The sequence below is a fragment of the Chaetodon trifascialis genome, chromosome 11 (genome assembly GCF_039877785.1).
Source record: "Chaetodon trifascialis isolate fChaTrf1 chromosome 11, fChaTrf1.hap1, whole genome shotgun sequence".
NCBI classification, from domain to species: Eukaryota; Metazoa; Chordata; class Actinopteri; order Chaetodontiformes; family Chaetodontidae; genus Chaetodon; species Chaetodon trifascialis.
In genome coordinates, this window is record NC_092066.1 from 3090001 (window position 1) to 3110246 (window position 20246).

The 20246-nt window shown below is 45.0% G+C and overlaps 2 protein-coding genes across 2 annotated transcripts in view; one reads left to right on the plus strand and one right to left on the minus strand.

Moving 5' to 3' along the window:
• LOC139338538 (neurofilament heavy polypeptide-like) overlaps positions 1 to 1329 on the minus strand; it is a 12930-nt gene extending 11601 nt beyond the window's left edge. The window contains exon 1 of the mRNA XM_070973669.1: positions 1111 to 1329. Coding sequence (XP_070829770.1) covers positions 1111 to 1215 — 105 coding nt within the window. The 5' untranslated portion in view covers positions 1216 to 1329. The remainder of the gene's footprint in view (positions 1 to 1110) is intronic.
• A 3480-nt stretch (positions 1330 to 4809) lies between these two features.
• Positions 4810 to 14063, plus strand: LOC139338537 (arylsulfatase I-like). Its single transcript, XM_070973668.1, has 11 exons — positions 4810 to 4997; positions 6662 to 6850; positions 7679 to 7818; positions 8275 to 8424; positions 8608 to 8682; positions 8772 to 8946; positions 9506 to 9742; positions 9873 to 10019; positions 10847 to 10994; positions 11132 to 11754; positions 11834 to 14063. Exons 2-11 carry the CDS (start codon positions 6668 to 6670, stop codon positions 12254 to 12256), a joined length of 2301 nt encoding a protein of 766 aa, XP_070829769.1. The 5' UTR covers positions 4810 to 4997; positions 6662 to 6667; the 3' UTR covers positions 12257 to 14063.
• The last annotated feature ends 6183 nt before the right edge of the window (positions 14064 to 20246 follow it).

Genomic DNA, 20246 nt, shown 5'->3' on the forward strand with positions numbered 1-20246 from the left:
AGACAGAACAAAAAAAAAAAAAATGCAGAGGGAAGAGCAAATTTCCTGTGTTTCAGGAATGCTTCCACTTTGATGCCATACGGTCCCAGAAATGAATCCATGCAGCCGCACAGCTGCCGAAGCACCAACATGAGGACGGTAAAAGGTGCTCACAGTACGGAAAGAACACGGCCTCTGTGGAGCAAGAAAATCTGAAACTGGACGGACCAAAGCTCATATTTCCCCACAGCAGACATAAGAAATAACACACTTGTAATCTTTGTGTGTATAAGTGCAGATAAATTAGCTGCATTATCTAAAAAAAAAAAAAAAAACTGTTTTAAGTATTTGAGTTCACTTACAGGTTTGATTCACATTTTAAATGAAAGCTCTGACTGAAATTTGGCAGAGTTTATACTGAAAAGATTAAAATAAGACACTCATTGGGCCACGTTACAGCCTCCTGAGTGTGTGAGGTTGCATCAGCGTGTGCATTCTGGATATATTTGGGCTGCAAATAACTAATGAATAAAAGAGAATAGTTGCCTTCAAAATTTCATCATCAAGCAACAGCACAAAATCCTAAAAAATATGCTCAATTTACTCCACATTCCCACATTTGGGAAGCTGGTACAGCTCAGCATGTCTGCCTGAATAACAGTCTGAGCAATGTCTTAACTATCAAAATACCAGCCGAATATTTTCCTGTCAATCAACCAATCGATAAATCAAGTGATCGTTGCAGCTCTTGGACCTTTAAACAAAAATGAACAACTTTAATGTATAAACGGTGAAAAAGCGAAGGAGCTTTTGAACGGGGTGCTGAGCAGCAGGCCTGCAGCAGCCACGCACCTCCTGTAACATCATGTTCTTTTCCTGCAGGAGGCCTCAACAAGGAGCCATGTGCTTGAACGCACCACAGGCTGACCTGCAGCCAAAACACACGCTGAAATCCCATTTATATTTCATTCATCCTCTTATATAACATGCTAGGCGCGCGTCAGCTGGACGGAGCGATAAAATCAGCACCGGCATCAAAATGAGCAGAACGCAGGCGGACAGGACGCGCTCAGGTCGCTTTACAGCTGAATCAGGCTGCAAATGCTGGAAGATTTGGACCAAACTTCTTACCTGAGTTACGTGCTTCTCCAGCACCTTTGCAGCCTTTTTGTAGCCGTTCACCTTCAGGTGTTGGTAGATGAGAAACAGCAGAGCTTCGTCCTCCTCCGGCGCCATCCTGTCCCTCTGGACCGACTGGACCGACTGGGAAACTGGCTCAAAACTGGAATATTATTGGGGAGTTATTTACAGTTCAGTTCATGCTCGCTATTCAGCGTGCAGCCGTGAGCGGTGACGACGCCCCCCTCGAAAGGCATCATGGGAAGTCGAGTTTTTCTAGCGGGTGGCATGGAAACCGACTAGGGACAGAAACAAGAAGAAAATCAGGAATAAAAAACCCAGTTATTATTCGAATAATTTAATTTTAAGTATCCTGTTATCCTCCATCTTACTTGTCAGTTTATTGGTTAAACAGGAGGCTCGAGGTGGATTTATATTTTTTTAAGAAAAAGCACATTAATTGTAAAATTAAGCAATGAAAAGTATCAGCGGTCAGTTAATGAACTCTGGAAACACTCGACAGGATTTTTGACATTAATAACCCAACATGCATTAAAAAACCTTTAGTGTCTTGTACGGAGGCAAAAAGAAGAAAAAGGTGGAGAAGGAAAACAATGACAATGTGAACTTTGACGTGTTTGTGAGTCTCTCTTCGTCTCATTGGCTTTGATTAAGCATCATTAGGAGAGCTGATGCTGATGATGAGGAGTGTTTCGGATGAACAGGCTCAACATTGAGCTTTAATGACGGTTTGACTTTGAAATCTGTCTCGTGTTTAAGTGTTGACACCTGATCCGAGTTTCTGTTGCCTCTTGTGGCTGATGATGTTTGAATAACCTGGAAAGCTCTCCAGGCGTCGCCTGCGTTGATGGCGTGCCACCTTCTTCTCTTCTTTTGAACTGATTGCATTTTTGAGCTTGAACGTCCACTTTTTTCTGGCAGAAATGAGCTTCCGTATCCTCTATACACACTTTCCTTACACACTCCTAAAACAATAACCATGAATTCTTACAGCCTTGGCATTTAAATAGACAATTAACATTGGTTTAATAGAGAAATTAAGGCTGTTAAAGGGTTAAAATTGTGTTTCTCCTATCAAGGAGCTACAACATCTGGAAACATTCCTGCATGTACTGCTCACTGCCAGCGAATCAGGCTTCGATAAATCAAACATCACTCATCACTGTGTTATTTGTTCGATACTTGGAGAGGGATGAGCCGCCGACAGACTGTTTTATTCCAAAAGACAAACTGTTTGCATAAATAACACCAGTCAGAAGAAACAGCGGGACCTGAAAGGGTGTCAGAAAAGTCCTTTTCAGCAGGACGTAAACAAGCATTCCTTCCAGCTTCCAGCCCGTCTGCCTGACTTACACCCAGGAGCTTTAAATCACCGCTGCCAATCATCCATCCCATCAATCCACCAATCCATCCATCATCCTGAAAGCAGTCACAATTAGGAACTACAGGATTTCAGCTCGTAACTTTCAAAATAAAAGCACAGACTGAGGGTCCAGCTGCAGCATGTCTTCAGATTTAAAAAGTCTTTGCACAGTATGAACTGAGTGAATGTCAATAAATAACTGGACTCTTCACAGTGCGTTTTCCCTCAAAAATCTCTTTTCCTCGTTTTGGAGAAGGCCACAAGAAATGTACAATCAAAAAAAAATCCCACCAGTTTGATCTAAATCATATTCTCTACCTGATATACTGATATAAAGTGGGCATTATAATCAGGCTGATAAATTAGGATTGTTCTGAACATCCCACATCATAATGTGTATATATCTTATACATTTACTGCACTTGATTTGTTCATTAATGTTTGTAAGCCTACACAGACACTTCCTGTTTGGCTTTTATTTATAGTAGTTTTAACTTTGTAGTTTCTTTACCTGCTTTTACTTCAAGTACTTCATCCTTCTTTCTATCGGTGTGTTGAGCAATTTGTATGCCAACAAAGCAATTTCCCTACAAGCATCAATAAAGTTTTCTGAACCTGAATCTGTCCTAATACACTACATGACTCTGTGAACTAATGGCAATTAAATACTGCAACTATTTATATATATATATACATGAACATAGATATATAAACAGTATGTATACATATACAAACATATCTACACTATGCATACATTCATATGCGCATTAGTTCTTGGGATAATTAGATCTTTTATTTCCTCATTAGTCTGATCTATTTCCGGTCTCACGCCTGTTTGTCTCTCGATGACTTGATGCAGTTTCGCATCTGTACAGTTCGTTGCGTAAAGAGAGAAATTCCTGGTTTTCTCCGGGGTGCCAGCTGGCTCTTCAGCCTGTTTAACAGCCCAGCCTGCGGTCACACCGCTCGGCTGATGTTCTGTCCACAAGCAGGGAAGTCAGTCAAGGTGAAAATAATCACGATTCAAGAAACATATTAAAGTAGCCGCTAAACGAGCCCCGTTAAAGGGCTGGGGGCTTTGTTACCGTTTTCCCTCTGTCAAGTCAAACAAATAAAATGAAGAGCACCGGATGTCAGTATTCAAAATAAAACGGCCACGGTACGAAAAAGAAAACGTGACGTTAATTTCTTATCTACGTGAAAAATTACTGATTTGACACTAGCACCATAATGAAGGGGGCTATAAGTTTGCAAAATTATTCATTTTTCTTTTAGATTTGCTCACCATACGCTTTTAGCATTAAGAAAAAGGAAACTTGTATAAATGTGTTTATGCTGTTTTATTACTTAAGAGGTGTAAATACTCTTTCAATATGTAGGATCCATAATTCTTCATTATTTTTCATAATGTGAGCATGGTGGACAGAATGAGGCTGTGCAGGGATTGGCCATTAAGCTTATCACATTAAGCTTAAGTTTTAGTCCTCAAAGGGAAAAAGTCTGGGCCCTTCTGACCTAAAGCAAACTGATACAACAGGAAAAATATATACTAGCTAATTAACTAACACTAGCTAAATTTAACGCTAGTGTTAGCATGCGTTTCGCTACACATTTTGCATTTCTTCATTCATCAATCTACAAGCCAACAAGGTTGCTAGCTAACGTTAGCTAATTGCTGGAATTAGTTCCCAAGATGTCGATTTTTACTGCTTAGACTTAACCACTTACCAAATGTAATCACCATCTATGATTAACTCTGAAATATTAAAAAAGCTGACACTTACTAGAAGCAGAAAGGTGGGCTATCCTGTGCAGAATGAGCTAAGTAGCTAGGTAGCTAGCTAATAAGCTAGGTGGTCAGGTGATATAAAATAATGTTCAACAGGAAACGATAAGAACAATGAATATTTTTACATTTTCACTGAAAGAGAACATCATTGCTTGACATTAATCTCTTTTCAAGACCACTAGCCATGTCAACATGTGTCATACAGGCTGCATTTTAGCACTTTATTACTTTTAGATATGCTAACAGCTAAGGGTTAGCTACCAGTTGTTAACGGTTAATTTGGGACCCACCATAGGTCACTCGTTTATAAATGCGAAAAGTGTTTTTATTTAATTATCTTTTCTAAATCTATCGTTTCAGTCATTTCATTTACAAACAAATTATTCAGAACACAAACTTCCAACCTCCAATCCAGTTTGGCGTCTTTGCCATAAAGGTGCACCACGGAGCGTTTTATTTTGACAGGTCAGACCGGTAGTGTAGCGTGGTCCTGCGGCTGGCTTGACTTCGGTCGTATTTCATTGGGAGTGTGGACGCTCAGACTGAAGGAAGGAAGGTTTTGTGGAAACTTGAGGACATGCGGCGTCTCCTGCAAACTTTACTCAAACCAAACTTTCTGCGAGCTGAAGACAGAGTCGAGGTGTGAGGAATGAACTGAAGAGTGGTGGAGAGGAAGAGGAGAGGAGGGGCAGAAGAGCCGTTCAGTCCCATTGATCCTATATCGAGGTATTGATTCAGGCCTGGCTTTGAAATAACACACTGCTGAGAAGAACAGATTCAATTAGAGATGTGCTGATTTTAAATAGAACATGGAGATGTTTGGATTATTTTGCACCTGGATGAAAACGTGATGAGACTGAAAATCAAAATGTAAACTCATATTGACAAATGTTGTATTTCTAACAGGGTTCAGTCAATTTGTAACTTGATACAAGATTTCATCAACAGAACTTTTACACAGGACCAGTCTGAACATGCACAGTCTGAACGAGCAGGATGTCACAGGAAGGCAGTTCATGTCTCACACACACACACAGAAGCAGTGGGAAAGGTGTGTGTGTGTGTGTGTGTGTGTGTGTGTGTGTGTGTGTGTGTGTGTGTGTGTGTGTGTGTGTGTGTGTGTGTGTGTGTGTGTGTGTGTGTGTGTGAGTCATGTGCCGTTCCCATGAACACCAGTATCTCACCTAATGGGAAACCAGTCCTCAGCAGCGACGCTCATCAGCTTTGTGTCCATTCGGGTCCAAACAGCTGCTTTCAGTCACGTCCTGCAGATAAAATCAACATTGCGTGCTGCTCTGGCTTTGAAGTGTGTAAACATGTCAGAGATGATGCAGACTTACACAATCTGCTCGCTCTGTTTCGCAGAATCCACGTCAAACGGCAGAGTCTCAGAGGAAGTGAAGGGTTAAAGCGTCTGAACATACCTGCAAAGTCTAAAGCGAAGCAGCTCAACACCTGAAACACCTTCCGTCTTTGAGAAACGTCCTTCATTTTCAGCTCTGATGGACACTTCGACGCGTCTCGTCTAAACTCTGTGATAGCTGTCAGGCGGAGTGTGTTGTGCTGCTGCATTGAATGAAATTATTATCTGAGGTTTATGATTAAACATTCGCAGCAGCTTCAAACTTAATGCAGCGCCGTCACTGCTCTGCCTCCATCCTCTCAGACGTGACTTCTTTTTTTATTGTCTGCTATAAACTGAATCTTCTGGTTTGGTCTGTCGGTCGGACCAAACGAGCACTTTGAGGTCGAGCACGACGAGATTTATTTCAAAGGCAAAGCAGGCAAAAATATCCAGACGTTTTATAGTTTTAATGTAATGCTTCCAAACCTGAATACTGAGTTAAAACACAGCAAATCAATGTGTTCAGGCCAGTATTGGATTTCCCATGATTTGTCCATCAGTGTGATCTGGATTAGACCAAAATCAGGAATCCCTGTCTGGTTTTAACTGTCTGTCCATCATGTTACAGAACATTTTGATATCTCCCTATAAAACTGTGTTTCATAGAGGATTTTATCCAGCTGCACCCTCCCACTCAGTCCACTGTCTAAATGTAAGAGGCCCCTCAAATGTGACAGTAAATGTTCAAAGAATAGTGTTTTCATCCCTTTCCATTGGAGTCATTGAGCTCCAGAGGCTGTAAACGGTTAAAAAGACCTCCTCGGAGTTTCAGCCCTCTCTCCACCAGATGGATGCGTTTCAGATCGCTCTCACAGCCAAGTTGGCGAGTCCATCTCAAATGTGGTTTTATGATGTACGGTTCGTCCGCCGCTGATGGCGTGCTTGTGTGAATTTGTGCCGACGCAGACGTTTCTAAGCCGCGCTTCCCTGGTGTTTTGTTGGTAGGAGCTCTGGCTGTGTTGTGATGTCTTGTTGTTTCCTGCAGGGAAAGATGCAGGCCGCCGCCGCCGCTCTGACCGTGCTGAGCGTCTACTTCAGCCTGGGCTGCCTGTCCGCTCACCGCTCCAAACCCGACCAGACGCAGCGGCGGAACGGCAGAGACGCTCGCAGCGACGAACCAGTGGCGAGGAAGAAGAACCAGCCGCACATACTGTTCATCCTCACCGACGACCAGGTGTGTGAGACAGGGCCGGCGTGGACGTCTCGTGGTGACGAGCCCGGGTCAAGCAGCGGTTTCCTCTTACAAAGAACAAGATGCTGATCTGACTGCAACACCAAAACACAATATACCAACAATTAATTCACATATATGATCAGAAGAACAGAGGACACGAAGTCTACAGAACAGATTCTGCTCTTGGGGCAAAGATTCCTCCAATTATGGGCTTTCAGGATTTGAGGATCTGTTGGCAGAAATGTGCTTTTGTTCCCTTAGAATGAGCTCATTGTAACTACAGAGAGCGGGTCCTCTTCATGGAGTCCGCCATGTTGCACAGCCATGTTTCTACAGTAGCCCAGACTGGACAAAACAAACAGGGAGCACTTATCATGTTCACATTTTTAGTGGCCGCCAAAAGAGAGGGCGAGTCGAGGGTATTCAGCTGGCTGCAGTCTGCAAAGCCACCACTAGATGGCTCTAAATCTGACACGCTGGTCCTTCTGTCATTTAATAGCTGTATGATGGCACGAAATTGGAAAAGTCCAAAGTTTGTCATTTTTATGTGGGAATAAGAAATTAAAACCCTGAATGATTCGTCCGTTGATCACAATTCTGCACAAACTGATTGAAACATCGACCAGTTGGGCTCCAGTAGAGACCATTATTCTGAAAAAGCTGCTGCTGTGACTTTCAGTGATGATGCACGCTGATGTCACCCCAAAATGCTCCTTAAAAAGCCTCAAACCTCAAAGGCTGCATCAAACCTGTAGAGTCTCTGAAAAGTGGATTTTGTTGCTGGATGGTTGGATTCTGTGAAACTGAACTCTCACGCCTCTCAAACAGGGTTTCAACGACATCGGCTACCATAACCCGACCATCAAGACCCCGACTCTGGACAAACTGGCGGCGGAGGGTGTGAAGCTGGAGAACTACTACGTTCAGCCCATCTGCACACCGTCACGCAGCCAGCTCATCACCGGCAGGTACGGACGCTGCCACGCTGTCGGTTTGTCTGTCAGCACGAAAGGCTCGAGCAGCTCAAACTGTTAGAAATACGTTTATATGGTTGTTCTACATCGACAGATTTTCAATGCACAGATATGAAACAAAGAAAAACAGCAAATCTGCACATTTTAGAGGCTAAAACCACGAAACGTTTGGAATCTCTGCTGAAAAAATGACTTAAAACCAACAACAGATGAGCTTCAGTGCCAGCTCAGACTCTCTCGTGTCTCATTTTACTGCAGTTTCATTGTCAGATTGTTCTTATTGTTCAGCGTCTTTTGATATGATTGAGTCAAGATGAGGCTTTATTGATCCTCTGAGGGTTCATTCACGCTACTGAAGCACAAGAAACAGGCTGAAGAAGAACCCAAACGAGTCGCTGGTTCTACTGCGACGCCTCACGGCGGACCAATAACGAGGTTTTCTCCCCTCAGATATCAGATCCACACGGGGCTGCAGCACTCCATCATCAGGCCCAGCCAGCCGAGCTGTCTGCCCTCACACATGGACACTCTGCCTGAGAGGCTCCGCCAGGCCGGATACACCACACACATGGTCGGCAAGTGGCACCTGGGCTTCTACAGGTGAGGTGGAGGCGTGGACGGCCACGTATCAACCTGAAAGCAGAAAATGCAGCAAACACATGAATGCAGCAGGAATATTAATGCACAAATAGCAGAGAGAAAAACACTGAAGTAACATTTTACTGCCACATGAGTACTTTTACTTTGAATAAAAAATAAAAAACTGCTTCTTCTCTCCTGCAGGAAGGCGTGTCTGCCCACCAGAAAGGGCTTTGACACTTTCTTTGGTTCTCTAACAGGAAGTGTGGATTACTACAGGTAAAAGAGTACGACCATCAGGACGTTAATCAGCACTAATTAGTTCCGTTATCGGTTTCTGTAACTCACCTGTCTCCGTCTGTCCTCAGTTACGGGTCCTGTGATGGCCCGGGGTTATGTGGGTACGATCTCCATAACGACGAGGGCGTGGCGTGGGGCCAGGAAGGGAAGTACTCGACCACGCTCTTCACGCAGAGAGCTCGCAAGATCCTGGAGAGCCACGACCCCGCGGGGAAGCCGCTGTTCCTGCTGCTCTCCCTGCAGGTATCACGCTGAGCTCTGATCAGAAAAGTGTTCGTGAAAGTATGAAAAACATCTCTGGAACAGCCGACGTGGTTCAGCGATCAGCAGCTCAGAAAATAGGTCGAAGGCGCTGACGTGTTTGGACGCTGCGTGTTTATGTCTGGATGTGAGGACGCAGACATGCTGGAATAACAGCGAGGCCACATGAAAGTGTTTGTTTGGCTATGAGCATCAGAAAGTCATCGGGTCCGTTCGACCTCAAGCGTGTGATTGAAAGCAGCCACACGGAACGTGTAACGCAGAGGTTAACGCGTTTACACTCAAGTTAGAGTTGTTTATTGCTGATTTTTGTTTGTTCGTTTGATGTGAAGTTTTGGGCCGAGGGTTTGTGAAACTGCAGCCAATGCCCTGATGAGGAACGAGAAACAAAGGACCAACAGGAGGAGGGAACACGAGCTCCGACTGCTGCACCACGACCAAGTGTTGTGGGGCATTCTGGGAAGACGAAGAGGTTCAGGAGAAGTATTTTACTTTGAAAAGCTCTCTGTCTTCCTTAAAAAGTGTTCATGTTTTCCTGCAGGCTGTTCACACTCCACTACAGACCCCCAAGTCCTACATCTACCCCTACCGTGACATGGCCAACGTGGCCAGGAGGAAGTTTGCTGCCATGGTGTCCACGGTGGACGAGGCAGTCCGGAACGTCACCTATGCTCTGAGGAAGTACGGATACTACCGGAACAGCGTCATCATCTACTCCACCGACAACGGCGCCCAGCCCTTCACTGGAGGGAGCAACTGGCCGCTGCGAGGCCGAAAGGTAGGAGCGTCTGGTGTTTGGTATTTTCTGCATCAGTAGTTTTGGCGCCACCATTAGTGGCACATACGGAGATCTCCGCTAACGATCGGGGGATGGAGAAGTGAATTAAAGCTCCTGACGGTGTTTCCAGGGGACGTACTGGGAGGGCGGAGTCCGCGGAGTGGCGTTCGTTCACAGCCCACTGCTGAGGCGTCGGAGACGGGTCTCCAAAGCTCTGCTGCACATCACGGACTGGTTCCCCACACTGGTGGGCCTGGCCGGGGGAAACATCAGCCAGGTCAGTGGAGCTTTGTAGAACATAAGCGGTGAATTTCAGCTGTTTTTAGCTTTGTGTTGCATGTTGATTGCTTGTCTGTTTGTCTCAGCCTGCTTTCCTTTCAGTCCCACAGTGAATGGAGGATAGTAAAGGTTGAATTCATTCAAAAAGCACTCTGATCGAGGCCATTTCTGACCATTTTATCACACTGTTACACAGATTTAAGGACCTGTTTCTCGCCACGGCCACCCAGGCTACTGATATGAGCGATCACTGTACTGTTTTCAGAGCACACTGGATTTAGCCTCTGTGTGTTTTTCTAGTTCTCTCACTAAAAACTGCACCGTGCTGGAGTTCGCTCAGTGGTATTTGACCCGTTTGTTTGTTGTCACGGTTGGAGTTGAATGTGGCTGCATCTCCATTAATCCCCTTTGCCTCAAAGTTCAGGTTACAGCGCTACCGTGAAACCGTCTTCATTTATTATCATGCAGATAAATGTGCTCGTGACCTGTTATGATAAGTGTACTGTTTCTAAACAGTGGCCATTTGTGTTTCACTTCGGACATAAATTCATTTTATTGGCAGCCCGTGTGCAGCTCCCAAAGAGCTTTGTTGGCTTTGTGTGCACGTCGGTTTCGACTGCCAAAGCAGATACGAGAGGCTATCTGGCTACAGCCAAGACGATATTTGACTAATCCAGAAACTCGATAGCCATTAGCGAAGGAAATTTATTCGCATTCGTTCCCGTGTGGTAAATGTACAAGTATTTCTTGGCAACAGTAATGCATATCCAGGACTTTCTCTTTGTGTCCTCTGTGAGAGACTGTATGTGAACGTTTCCCTCTCAGAGTCAAGGCCTGGATGGTTTTGACGTTTGGCCGACCATCAGCGAAGGCATCGAGTCACCTCGTCAGGAGATCCTCCACAACATCGACCCTCTGCACAAAGCGCCTGTTCAAAGCACGAGCTGGGATGCCGACACAAAGGCGGCTTCAGGTGACGACCAAAATATATAGAGAAACGCCATCATCAGGTGGCGTGTTGACGTTAGCATTTAGCTCAAAGTGCAGCCTCACAGACTTGGTTTGAAGAGTGGTTTGGTTTCATTCGTCAAACTGTCTTTTCTCTGTCAGGAAGCCAATCGAAAGGCCCAGGCCCGCCTTTTAAGAAGCTAAAGAAGAAGATCCTGAGGCAGCAGCCAAAGCAGAAGTCTGCGTTCAAGTTGAAGACGTCCAAGAAGCCTAAACCCCAACCTAAATCCAAGCCCTTACCCAAGCTGAAGCTTAAGACCCTCCCAAAATCAAAACTAAAACCCAAACTCAAGACCAGAGTCCACCCGCAGACCCAGAGACTGTCGTACCTCAGAGCGCCTCTGAAGTCCTGCTCCAGCGGCGCTCCATCAGCCTCAGGAATGTCTCGCACTAAATCCCCAAAGCCTCAGATCCAACCACGTTTAAAGTCGAAATCCAGGCGGACTGCACCACAGAACCAGAACCTGTCACGGTCAAGACCCCCTCAGGTAAAATCCAAAACCCACCTCAAATTACCTTCGAAGTCGAAGTCCAGACGGACTTTATCCCAACACCAGAATGTGTCCCAGTCCGGGATGCCACTGCCCAATTCCCATACAGAGCCCCAGTTAAGGCTCCAGTCGTCCCAGCCAGTGTGGGACACGTCAGTCCAGGCTGCCATCAGAGTCAGAGACTGGAAGCTGTTGACAGGAGATCCAGGACACGGAGACTGGGTCCCCCCACAGGTACCGCAACATTCAACATTTGCTCTAATTCAAATCGATTAGATTTGATAAATAAATCAATGCACATTTTGACCCTCAGGTTCTTCCCACTCTCTCTGGTCCCTGGTGGAACCTTGAACGCACCGTCTCGTCGTCCCACAAACCCTCTGCCCACAAAAACGTCTGGCTGTTCAACATCACCGCTGACCCGTGCGAGCGGCAGGACCTGGCAGACCAGAGACCAGACGTGGTCCAGCAGCTGCTGGCCCGACTTGCCTACTACAACCAGACGGCCGTGCAGGTTTACTTTCCACCCGACGACCCTCGAGCCAATCCCAGCCGGCACGGTGGAGCCTGGGTGCCCTGGGTGGACGAGGACGAGGACGAGGAGGGAAAATATCACGGCGTGTACAAGAAGGGAAGAAACAGTAAGAAGAAGAAGAAGAAGAAGAAGTGCCGTCTATGTAAGCTGCAGTCGTTCTTCCTCAAACTCAACACTAGGATGATGTCCAATCGGATCTGAGGCGACTGTGGCAAAGACTTCAACGCCTGCAAATGCTGTTTGTTGTTTTCACCTTCTTGAATCTTCGCTTTCTAAAAACTGGTCACCAGGCGACTTAATTCCACTACAGCCACTTTTCTGAAACATGTCCTTTCACTGGCTTCACAGTGAAATCAACTCAAAACAGCTGATTTTGTTAACTTTAAGAAGGTTACTTTGTCATTTGTGTCAATTTGTTTATCTTTAGGAAGGTTACTTTGCCTTTTGTCTCATTTGTAAGAACGTCAAACGTGGACGTTGTCCCCTTACATGCAGTCTACGTCCCGTCAAAGATCTCGCCTGACATGTGGGACCTGAAGGGACCTGGGACATGACGGTCCAGTCGGACCTTTAAAGGGTCAGTTCACTGTTCACTGTTTCAGGTTTTAAGTTTTGTTTCCAGTGAAAACTGTTGACAGCGGGTAACTCCACTCCCTTCTACACTGTTTGCCAACCATAATTCCAAAAATGTTGGACGCCATGTGAAACATAAATGAAAACAGAAACCAGTCATTCGTAAACAAGCTGTGTTTACAAACTGTTCCTGAGTCCATGTAATAATACCTTTCATCCAGTCATGTGTTCACAAAGCGTTGAACCTCGCTCCATCCTCGCTCGTGAACGACTGAGCCTTTCCAGTATGCCCCTTTCATACCTAATGATGATCCTCTCACCTCTTACCAACGAGCCTGTTTACCTGTGGAACGTTCCAAACAGGTGTTTTTGGAGCGTTCCACATCTTTCCCAGTCCCACCTTCTTTGAAACATGCTGCTGTACCTTTAAGTGAGCAGGACGATGTTTTCGTGATTTTGGTGAACTGACCCTTTAACTTTGCTGTCTGCTCCAGTGTCGTTCTTAACGTCTGCTCTGTACTGTTTACTCCTTTAACTGATTCATTACGTGGTTTTAGGAATCGTGTATTTCCTCAGTTTGTTCACTTTTTTCTGACTGAGTTCTCGATAAAAGAACCGACGCCGTGTGGTAGCAACATGTTTTTTCTGACACTGTAAATGAGTTTTAGACTCTGTGTGAAGCGACATGCACAGCTTTCACGTATGTTTACACCAACACTACTTAAACGTCCCAGATCTTGATTTTGAAGCAGATGTTTACTCGTTGTAGTGAAGGTGCATGTTCATAATGATTATTTCTGTTGTTGTTTGTTTTCACAACACAGTGGGACAAGGAGGTTTTTATATTTTGATGTTTTTAGTTCCATGTCTCTGTGAAGTCAGATATGTTTTGATGTTTGATGGAAAAACTTGTGTTGGTTTTCTCGTGTTACTGTGGCTCAAACTGTGGCTGTTTGACTGTACTGCCAATGGCAAACATAGTGTGTGTTTTTAATTCACTCCATGCGACTGTGAAACATCCAAACAGCTATTTCACAGCGTATTCAGCCCTGTATATGATGAACACCATATTAGTATTTGAGTGTTTTTAATGTGTTAGGATGACCCACGGCGCTGACCCGTGTGAAGATCCCTCGAGTCCAGCGAACACCACCAGCCCTCCTGCTGTCAGACAGCACACAGACGTTAAAGCTCATGCCTTCAGAAAACAGGGAGGAGGAAGTTAAAGGCGTCACAGCAGATGTTTTAGCAGCATCAGGAGCCTCTTTGAAGTCAGATGCTGGTTCTCTCCGTTGGAGCGAGACACCTAACCTCGAAATATTTCAGCGTATTTGCTCAATATCCAACAAACCACGAGTACGGCCGCCGTAACCCAATAAAGACGGTGTGAGCGTGCAGACACGGTCTGAAGGGACGCTTGATTTCCCCACCCTGAGTAAATAAAGGTAAAATAAAATTAACTGTGGTTCTGTCCTTTTATGTTGACTGGAAACAACACGTCATTCATAAAACATCAATGGTATCTCACAAGCACAAGCAAGCAAACTGGGAGTCTTTCATGTTTCTGAGGACTGACCATTAAAAAGACGCAGCACTTGGACACTTGCTGCTCGAGGAACTTGTACGTATGTTTGTGCAAAGTCTGTCTGTTAGTGTGATGTCTTTTTTTTTTTTATTTTTTTTATGCACCTGTATTTTAAGATGGTCTCGAGTCCTCATCATCCTCACCGATTCCCGTCAGTGGATAAATATTTTTTAATAATGACAATAATTAACTTTATTTGTAGAGCTGTGTTCATACAAGAAATGCAGCTCAAATTGCTTGTGTGTGAGTGTGTGTGTGGGTGTGTATTTCATCATAATTAGTAGATAAGATGAAGAATCTGGCCCACACTCGGTTTCATGTTAGAAACTCAGTGCACACAACGGGTTCAACCACTAGGTGGAGCCAGATATCAACAAGCCCTGAAAACAGAGAGTCCAGAGTCCACTGAGTTTGTCAAAAATAGAAAATCACACACACACACACACACACACACACACACACACACACACACACACACACACACACACACACACACACACACACACACACACACACACACACACACACACACACACACGAGGGCTAAGGAAGGATTTTCCATGCCTCCTACTTCACACTGTTTCCACAGAGGAATAATTGAATTTGGAGCTTCTTTCATCCCTGAACACGACGGTCTGTTGTAATCCTCTGGGATTAAAGTATCATGATCAGGGAGAAGTTTGAAGCTGCTGGCTTGACGCCCACCTCCCAAAGCGAAATGTATACAGTCAGCATAAATACTGGCTCCAAGAACAGACGTGAGCCGGAGTCTGAGATCGAACACATCAGTCCACCGTGAACTGCATCTGAGACCAGAGACCACCAAGAGAAAGCACACTGAGTCCAGACTTTTCTACCAAAACCTCTCAGCCTTCAGTGCAGTCAGGACCTCATGACAAGGTTTAATTATTCAGTGAGTTCAACAAACTCGTTCAGAGGCTGAAGTGCCCAATATTTCATGAGTGTGAACACACACTAAGAGAAACATTCAAAATTCACATGCGTCTCAAATAGGAGGAGGAGCGAGTTAAAGGGTTAAAGTTACCTCCGCTCAGGTGTTTCAGAGCTTTCTGCGTCCACACCAACGTGATGGAGGTGAATGCAGTTTTGCTTGTGGTGTATTGAAAAGCATTTCATTTCAGCATCTCTCTCAGTAACTACACATGTTGGTGTAAAGGATAAGGCCGGCCATATTCTCTATGTATGATACTGCCAATAATAATAATAATTAATGAGAAGACGAAGAGCAGCCTGTGTTCGTGTGTCCCTCAGTACTTCCTGACTTTGCTCTGTCCGTGGCTCTCAACTCAAAGCCCATTGGCTCCTACTGAAGATGTGAATGATGAAGAGCAGGTCAGAAACATGAAGCTTTAATCTTCAACAGGCTAAATAATTTCCTGTAACAAAGAGGATGCATTTGCAACAGTGTCACTCATTGATGTGTTTTTAGAAGAAGAAGAAGAAGAAGAAGAAGAAGAAGAAGAAGAAGTAGAAGAAGAAGAAGAAGAAGAAGAAGAAGCTATCAGCCTTTGATACACATACAGTACTTGTTAGGAGATGTTTGTCTTTGTTGACGTTAATAAAATAAAGAATATCGCTGAACTTTTCCTTTAATTAAAGATAAATACGTTTTCTTCAGCCATATTTGCAGCGTTCTGCTCCGTGTCTCAACTCTGACCTCTACCCTACAGAGACCAATAACAGGTCATTATTATCATCACCTGGTTCAAACTGCATCACACCTCATGTAGAGACAGTGAGGTGCGTGTGTGTGTGTGTGTGTGTGTGTGTGTGTGTGTGTGTGTGTGTGTGTGTGTGTGTGTGTGTGTGTGTGCATGTATGCCATGGTGTGACCGGTAATCCCTCCTCCTGTGACTGTGAGATGTGCTCACGGAGCTCGTGGGCAGCTGTGAAATCAGGATTCCTTCACCGCAGAGACGGATTCTGCTGACACAATCACAAACTCATAATTGAGTTCAGTTCATCGACAGGATCATCGCTTTGTTCTCTTTTAAACAAATTCATCACGTTCTCTCTGTGCGGCTGAACTAAGACGTTTGGAAACAGAGCAGAGCCACATTTCAGCCCCTCCACAGTCACGTCCGGTCAGACCTGACAGAAGCTGAGCGCCTCGCCATCCTGCGCACATTCTACAGTGTCTCTAATGGACAATATAGCTGGACTTTCATTCTCTTCAGCCAATCAGAAGCTTGACAGACAAACGCTTGTTTTTATCCACGCACCAACTTTACCAATGTAAAAACTGCCTTCTTACACTTCAGCCTTTTTTCACATTTTTTAACGTGCAAACTGAAACTGTGCACTCAAACAGGCGGATGGAAAAACACTTTATTTTTGTCCCTAATCACTTTCGCCTAGCGACACGGTCCGACGACACTCATCCAAATCAGCTCTTTTTAAGCACAGCAGTACGACATCTCGGATCAGTGATCCAGATGCAAAAGATATAAAACAGCTGCAAATCCAGACGCTTTTGACTCACTGAGATGCTGTTTGACTCATGCCTGGGAGGCAGAAATGCCCTTTCCTAATACAGGGCTCGTAAGTCACTTCTTAAAGGGTTAATAAATCATTCACTAAAGGGTTAAAAAACTCCTTAATTAATGAGGAAAACCTCTCAGACGGATCGTGACCCCCTGAAGAGTCGCAGCAACTTGTTTCATTTATAACTCCGAAGTGATTAATGTGAATAAGCCATATTAGTGATTTATTTCAATTTCTGAAGTCAGACTTCAAGATTATTGAGAAACCTGCAAGCATTTATTCATTCAAACAGAGAGAATAAACAGCAGCCAAAGGAATTTTCAACAACTTAACACACCTTAAATCTCACTAATGGATTCTACCTGATCTATAAAGCATCAGTAGATGATTTATTAATAATTGATCAGTCATTAGTTACTGCCTGAACTGCTTCTAAAGGCTGCCTTATTGGAAAGTGGTGCTAAAATGTAAAGACAGTCATCCTGTGCCGTCTTCTTTCAGTTGGAGGACACGCTGCCTGAGACGCTTTTCTTTCCACAGACGTTGAACTGTGTATCCCAGGACTCCACGGTGCAAACATATGGAGATTAATCAGCCGTGATTATCGACTGTGGTGTTCCAGCATACTGCAAACGTTCCTTTGGTCTCCTAATTAAATTGTAAAAGCTCAGAGGACTCCAAAAAAAAACAGAGCAACGACTAATTTAATTGACAAATACACAAACCGAAGCACGCCGGCCTGCATCTGGCTGCGATGCAGTGTTACCGCAGCGATGGGCGGACGGTGATGGACGCTGCACTTTCAAGTCGGAGAACAAAGACGGAGACGCTGACGCACTTCGACGGGGCTCAGAAAGCAGACAGTTATTTGGTCAACATGATCAGGCCTCCAGACAACCTTGATCATCCCCATTTACCCTCTGGCTCATTAACCTTAATGAGCCTGCCAGTCCACAGCGTCTCCACTGAGGACGTCTGGCGTTCATTAGGGCCCCTGGTGATTGAAAGCCGCGACTGTAGATGAAGAAATGAAGGTGGCTGGGAGAGATAAAGCCAGCATACATGCGAGCCAGGAGCGCAGATAATGAGGCCGGGGTGTGAAAGCATCCTCGCCCTCTTTGGCTTTGATTGAGCTCCAAAGAAAAGACGCTCGCTCGAAGCACCTACAGACATCACAAAGCTCTCATTTACAACAAGCTAATACAGCAGGAAACACTGCTGAGGGCTGCGAACAGCACAACCCTCCAAACACCAGTTTTCAGAACATAAAAAGAGGTGATTATTGACAACCGACTGTTCCTTTTCAACTGTCCTTTAACAGCTCTGCCATGAAAAAACACTGGACACAGCTGGTCCCCAAATCCCAAGAAAAGATCCAAACCAGCCATGCGTTAGCCTGTCCCTCCATAGTCCCTGACCTGTCTGGGACACTCAGGCCCAAGCCCATTGGTTCCAACATAAATCCTTAAAAAAGCTAGTTTTTAACAGGCTCAGTACTTTCCTAAAACAGCTGAACTTGTAGTTCTTAGCTAAAATTACTCAGACAGGAGGAAAAAGTGCATCTGCTGAGGACTATTTTCAGTGGCGGATTAACAGACGTTTGGTGAGTACTTGCAGCAGCGAGCAGTGAGAGTAGTAGTTTGATTTAGAGCTCCATGGCACACAGGAAACCTATTTAGACACAGAATCCTGCTTTTCTTGAGTGTACCTGCTGACTGAACCCTGTCATGTTCAGTATTTGAGCAAAGGGCAAAGAACCAATAGCAGGTCTCCCTTTTCATCAGCTTCGTTCCCGTCTCAGAGGCTGCAAACCACTCGAGGGTTGGAGGTCAAACACTCTGGGTCCCAAACCATGTGAGGAAATGTGGACGTGGGAGCTGAATGATGAGTCCTTCCTCTGGCCACAGTCACTCCGCTCAGGTCGAGGTGACATTTAAACACAGTGCTCACTGGTCAGCAGCGCCAAGCTAAACGTGTCTGAGGTTTAAATGGATGCCACGTTAGCGGTCAGGAGAGAGGTCGAGGAAGACTTGAAGTTTGTTGAGAAGGAAAATTAAACCCAGCAGGTGGTGTCCAGGGTCGACCCGCTGCACCTCAGGCCTTGCAGGGCCGTTGTCCACGCCGTGACCCGGTGGAGACTCTCACCATCTGAACGGACGTGCATGCACATCTGCATTTCCGGACCAGCCAATAGGAAGGTTTCTAGAGTTCATGGGTGCCTTCATGCTGTGCCCTTTCAGCTTTTAACTGATCAGAGGTCAGAACAACCTTCTTAAAAACTCCAGCACGAGTGCAGGAGTTTAAAACTGACTGCAAAATCGCTGACATGAAGGTGATGACACCTCATGAAAGCCGGGACCTCTGCAGGAAGGACAGGCGAACCCGATCGACCTCTCAGCTCTTTATACGCCTCATTGTAATCAAACATCAGCACAAGAAATCTAGAGCTCCCTGCACATCTTGTCTGCGTTTGCAAAGGCGTGTGTTTACCTCCTGCTGTACGGTTTCTTTAAAGCTGGGGCATCACCACAGGCAGATTTACTGCTCTAACAAAGGATGTGCACCTTATTTCCTTCAGAGGCACAGAAGAAACTGGTACCAGCTTCTCTTACATCTCTGAAAAGTTTTAGCTTTGACGATTTTCCTCTCTGCCTGTTTACAACAAGCAATTACAGGCAAAGATCCAATATGATGGACGGGAAACGCCAGCTCTTTGGGAGTTAGACCCGTTTATTCTCCGGCTTTTATCGACTTTCCTCTACGAAGAAGCAGAATTTCCATTTAAATGTCATCCCTTATCCTCCCTAATTTGTGTTTACCTCAGTGACTGGGAGCCACAGGTAAACAGCTCCGGTGCTCCCGACCAGGCACCGAGAAGCAGCCAGAGCAAATTCATGCTTTTCCAAAGTTTCTTTGAATGGACTGAAGGCTATACTGCAATGCAGCAGCAGTGAGCCACACAAGCTGGAGCTTCTTCAGCCTTCTCGATGTCCCTGGTTTAGCCCTGAACCAGCCCACCCTACGCAGCTTTGACGAGAGAAAAAAACTTTTCTTCTCAACGTCTTTTCCCCGCAGGTGAAGTCAGTGGATGAAAGGGATAAAAGTGGACACTGGACACAAAGATGAGAACAAATTTAGACGACATGTGGCTCTTGCTAATGTCTGAGTGCTCACACACCTTCACGTTTTTCATTGATGTTTTATATGAAACTCAACAGCGAGACAGAAATTCATCCTAAACATTATGTGACTGATTCAGAAATCTCAATTCTTTCCCCTCATCCTATTCTTCTTGAAGAAAACATCCTGCAAACTCATCGAATCCGATGCTTCTTCAGCTGAAGCAGCAGCAGGGTCCGGCCTGAAGCCCCCACCCACAGTCGAATACTTCACTCCGTACAAACCAGAGAAAACATCTCAGCGGCTTTCAAAACATGGAGCTCCGTGTCCTTGACAACATTCTCAGAACATTTCTTTACATGGATTTTAACCCAGCTCAAACTTTAAGCGTCTACATTTAGGAAAAAG

Bases quoted from the DNA above. Each gene is read 5' to 3' on its own strand.
- LOC139338537 (XM_070973668.1), top strand. From the start codon at position 6,668: ATGCAGGCCGCCGCCGCCGCTCTGACCGTGCTGAGCGTCTACTTCAGC. The intron at 8,947-9,505 runs GTATCACGCTGA...GTTTTCCTGCAG, and splicing joins TCCTGCTGCTCTCCCTGCAG to GCTGTTCACACTCCACTACA. The intron at 10,995-11,131 runs GTGACGACCAAA...TTTCTCTGTCAG, and splicing joins CGACACAAAGGCGGCTTCAG to GAAGCCAATCGAAAGGCCCA.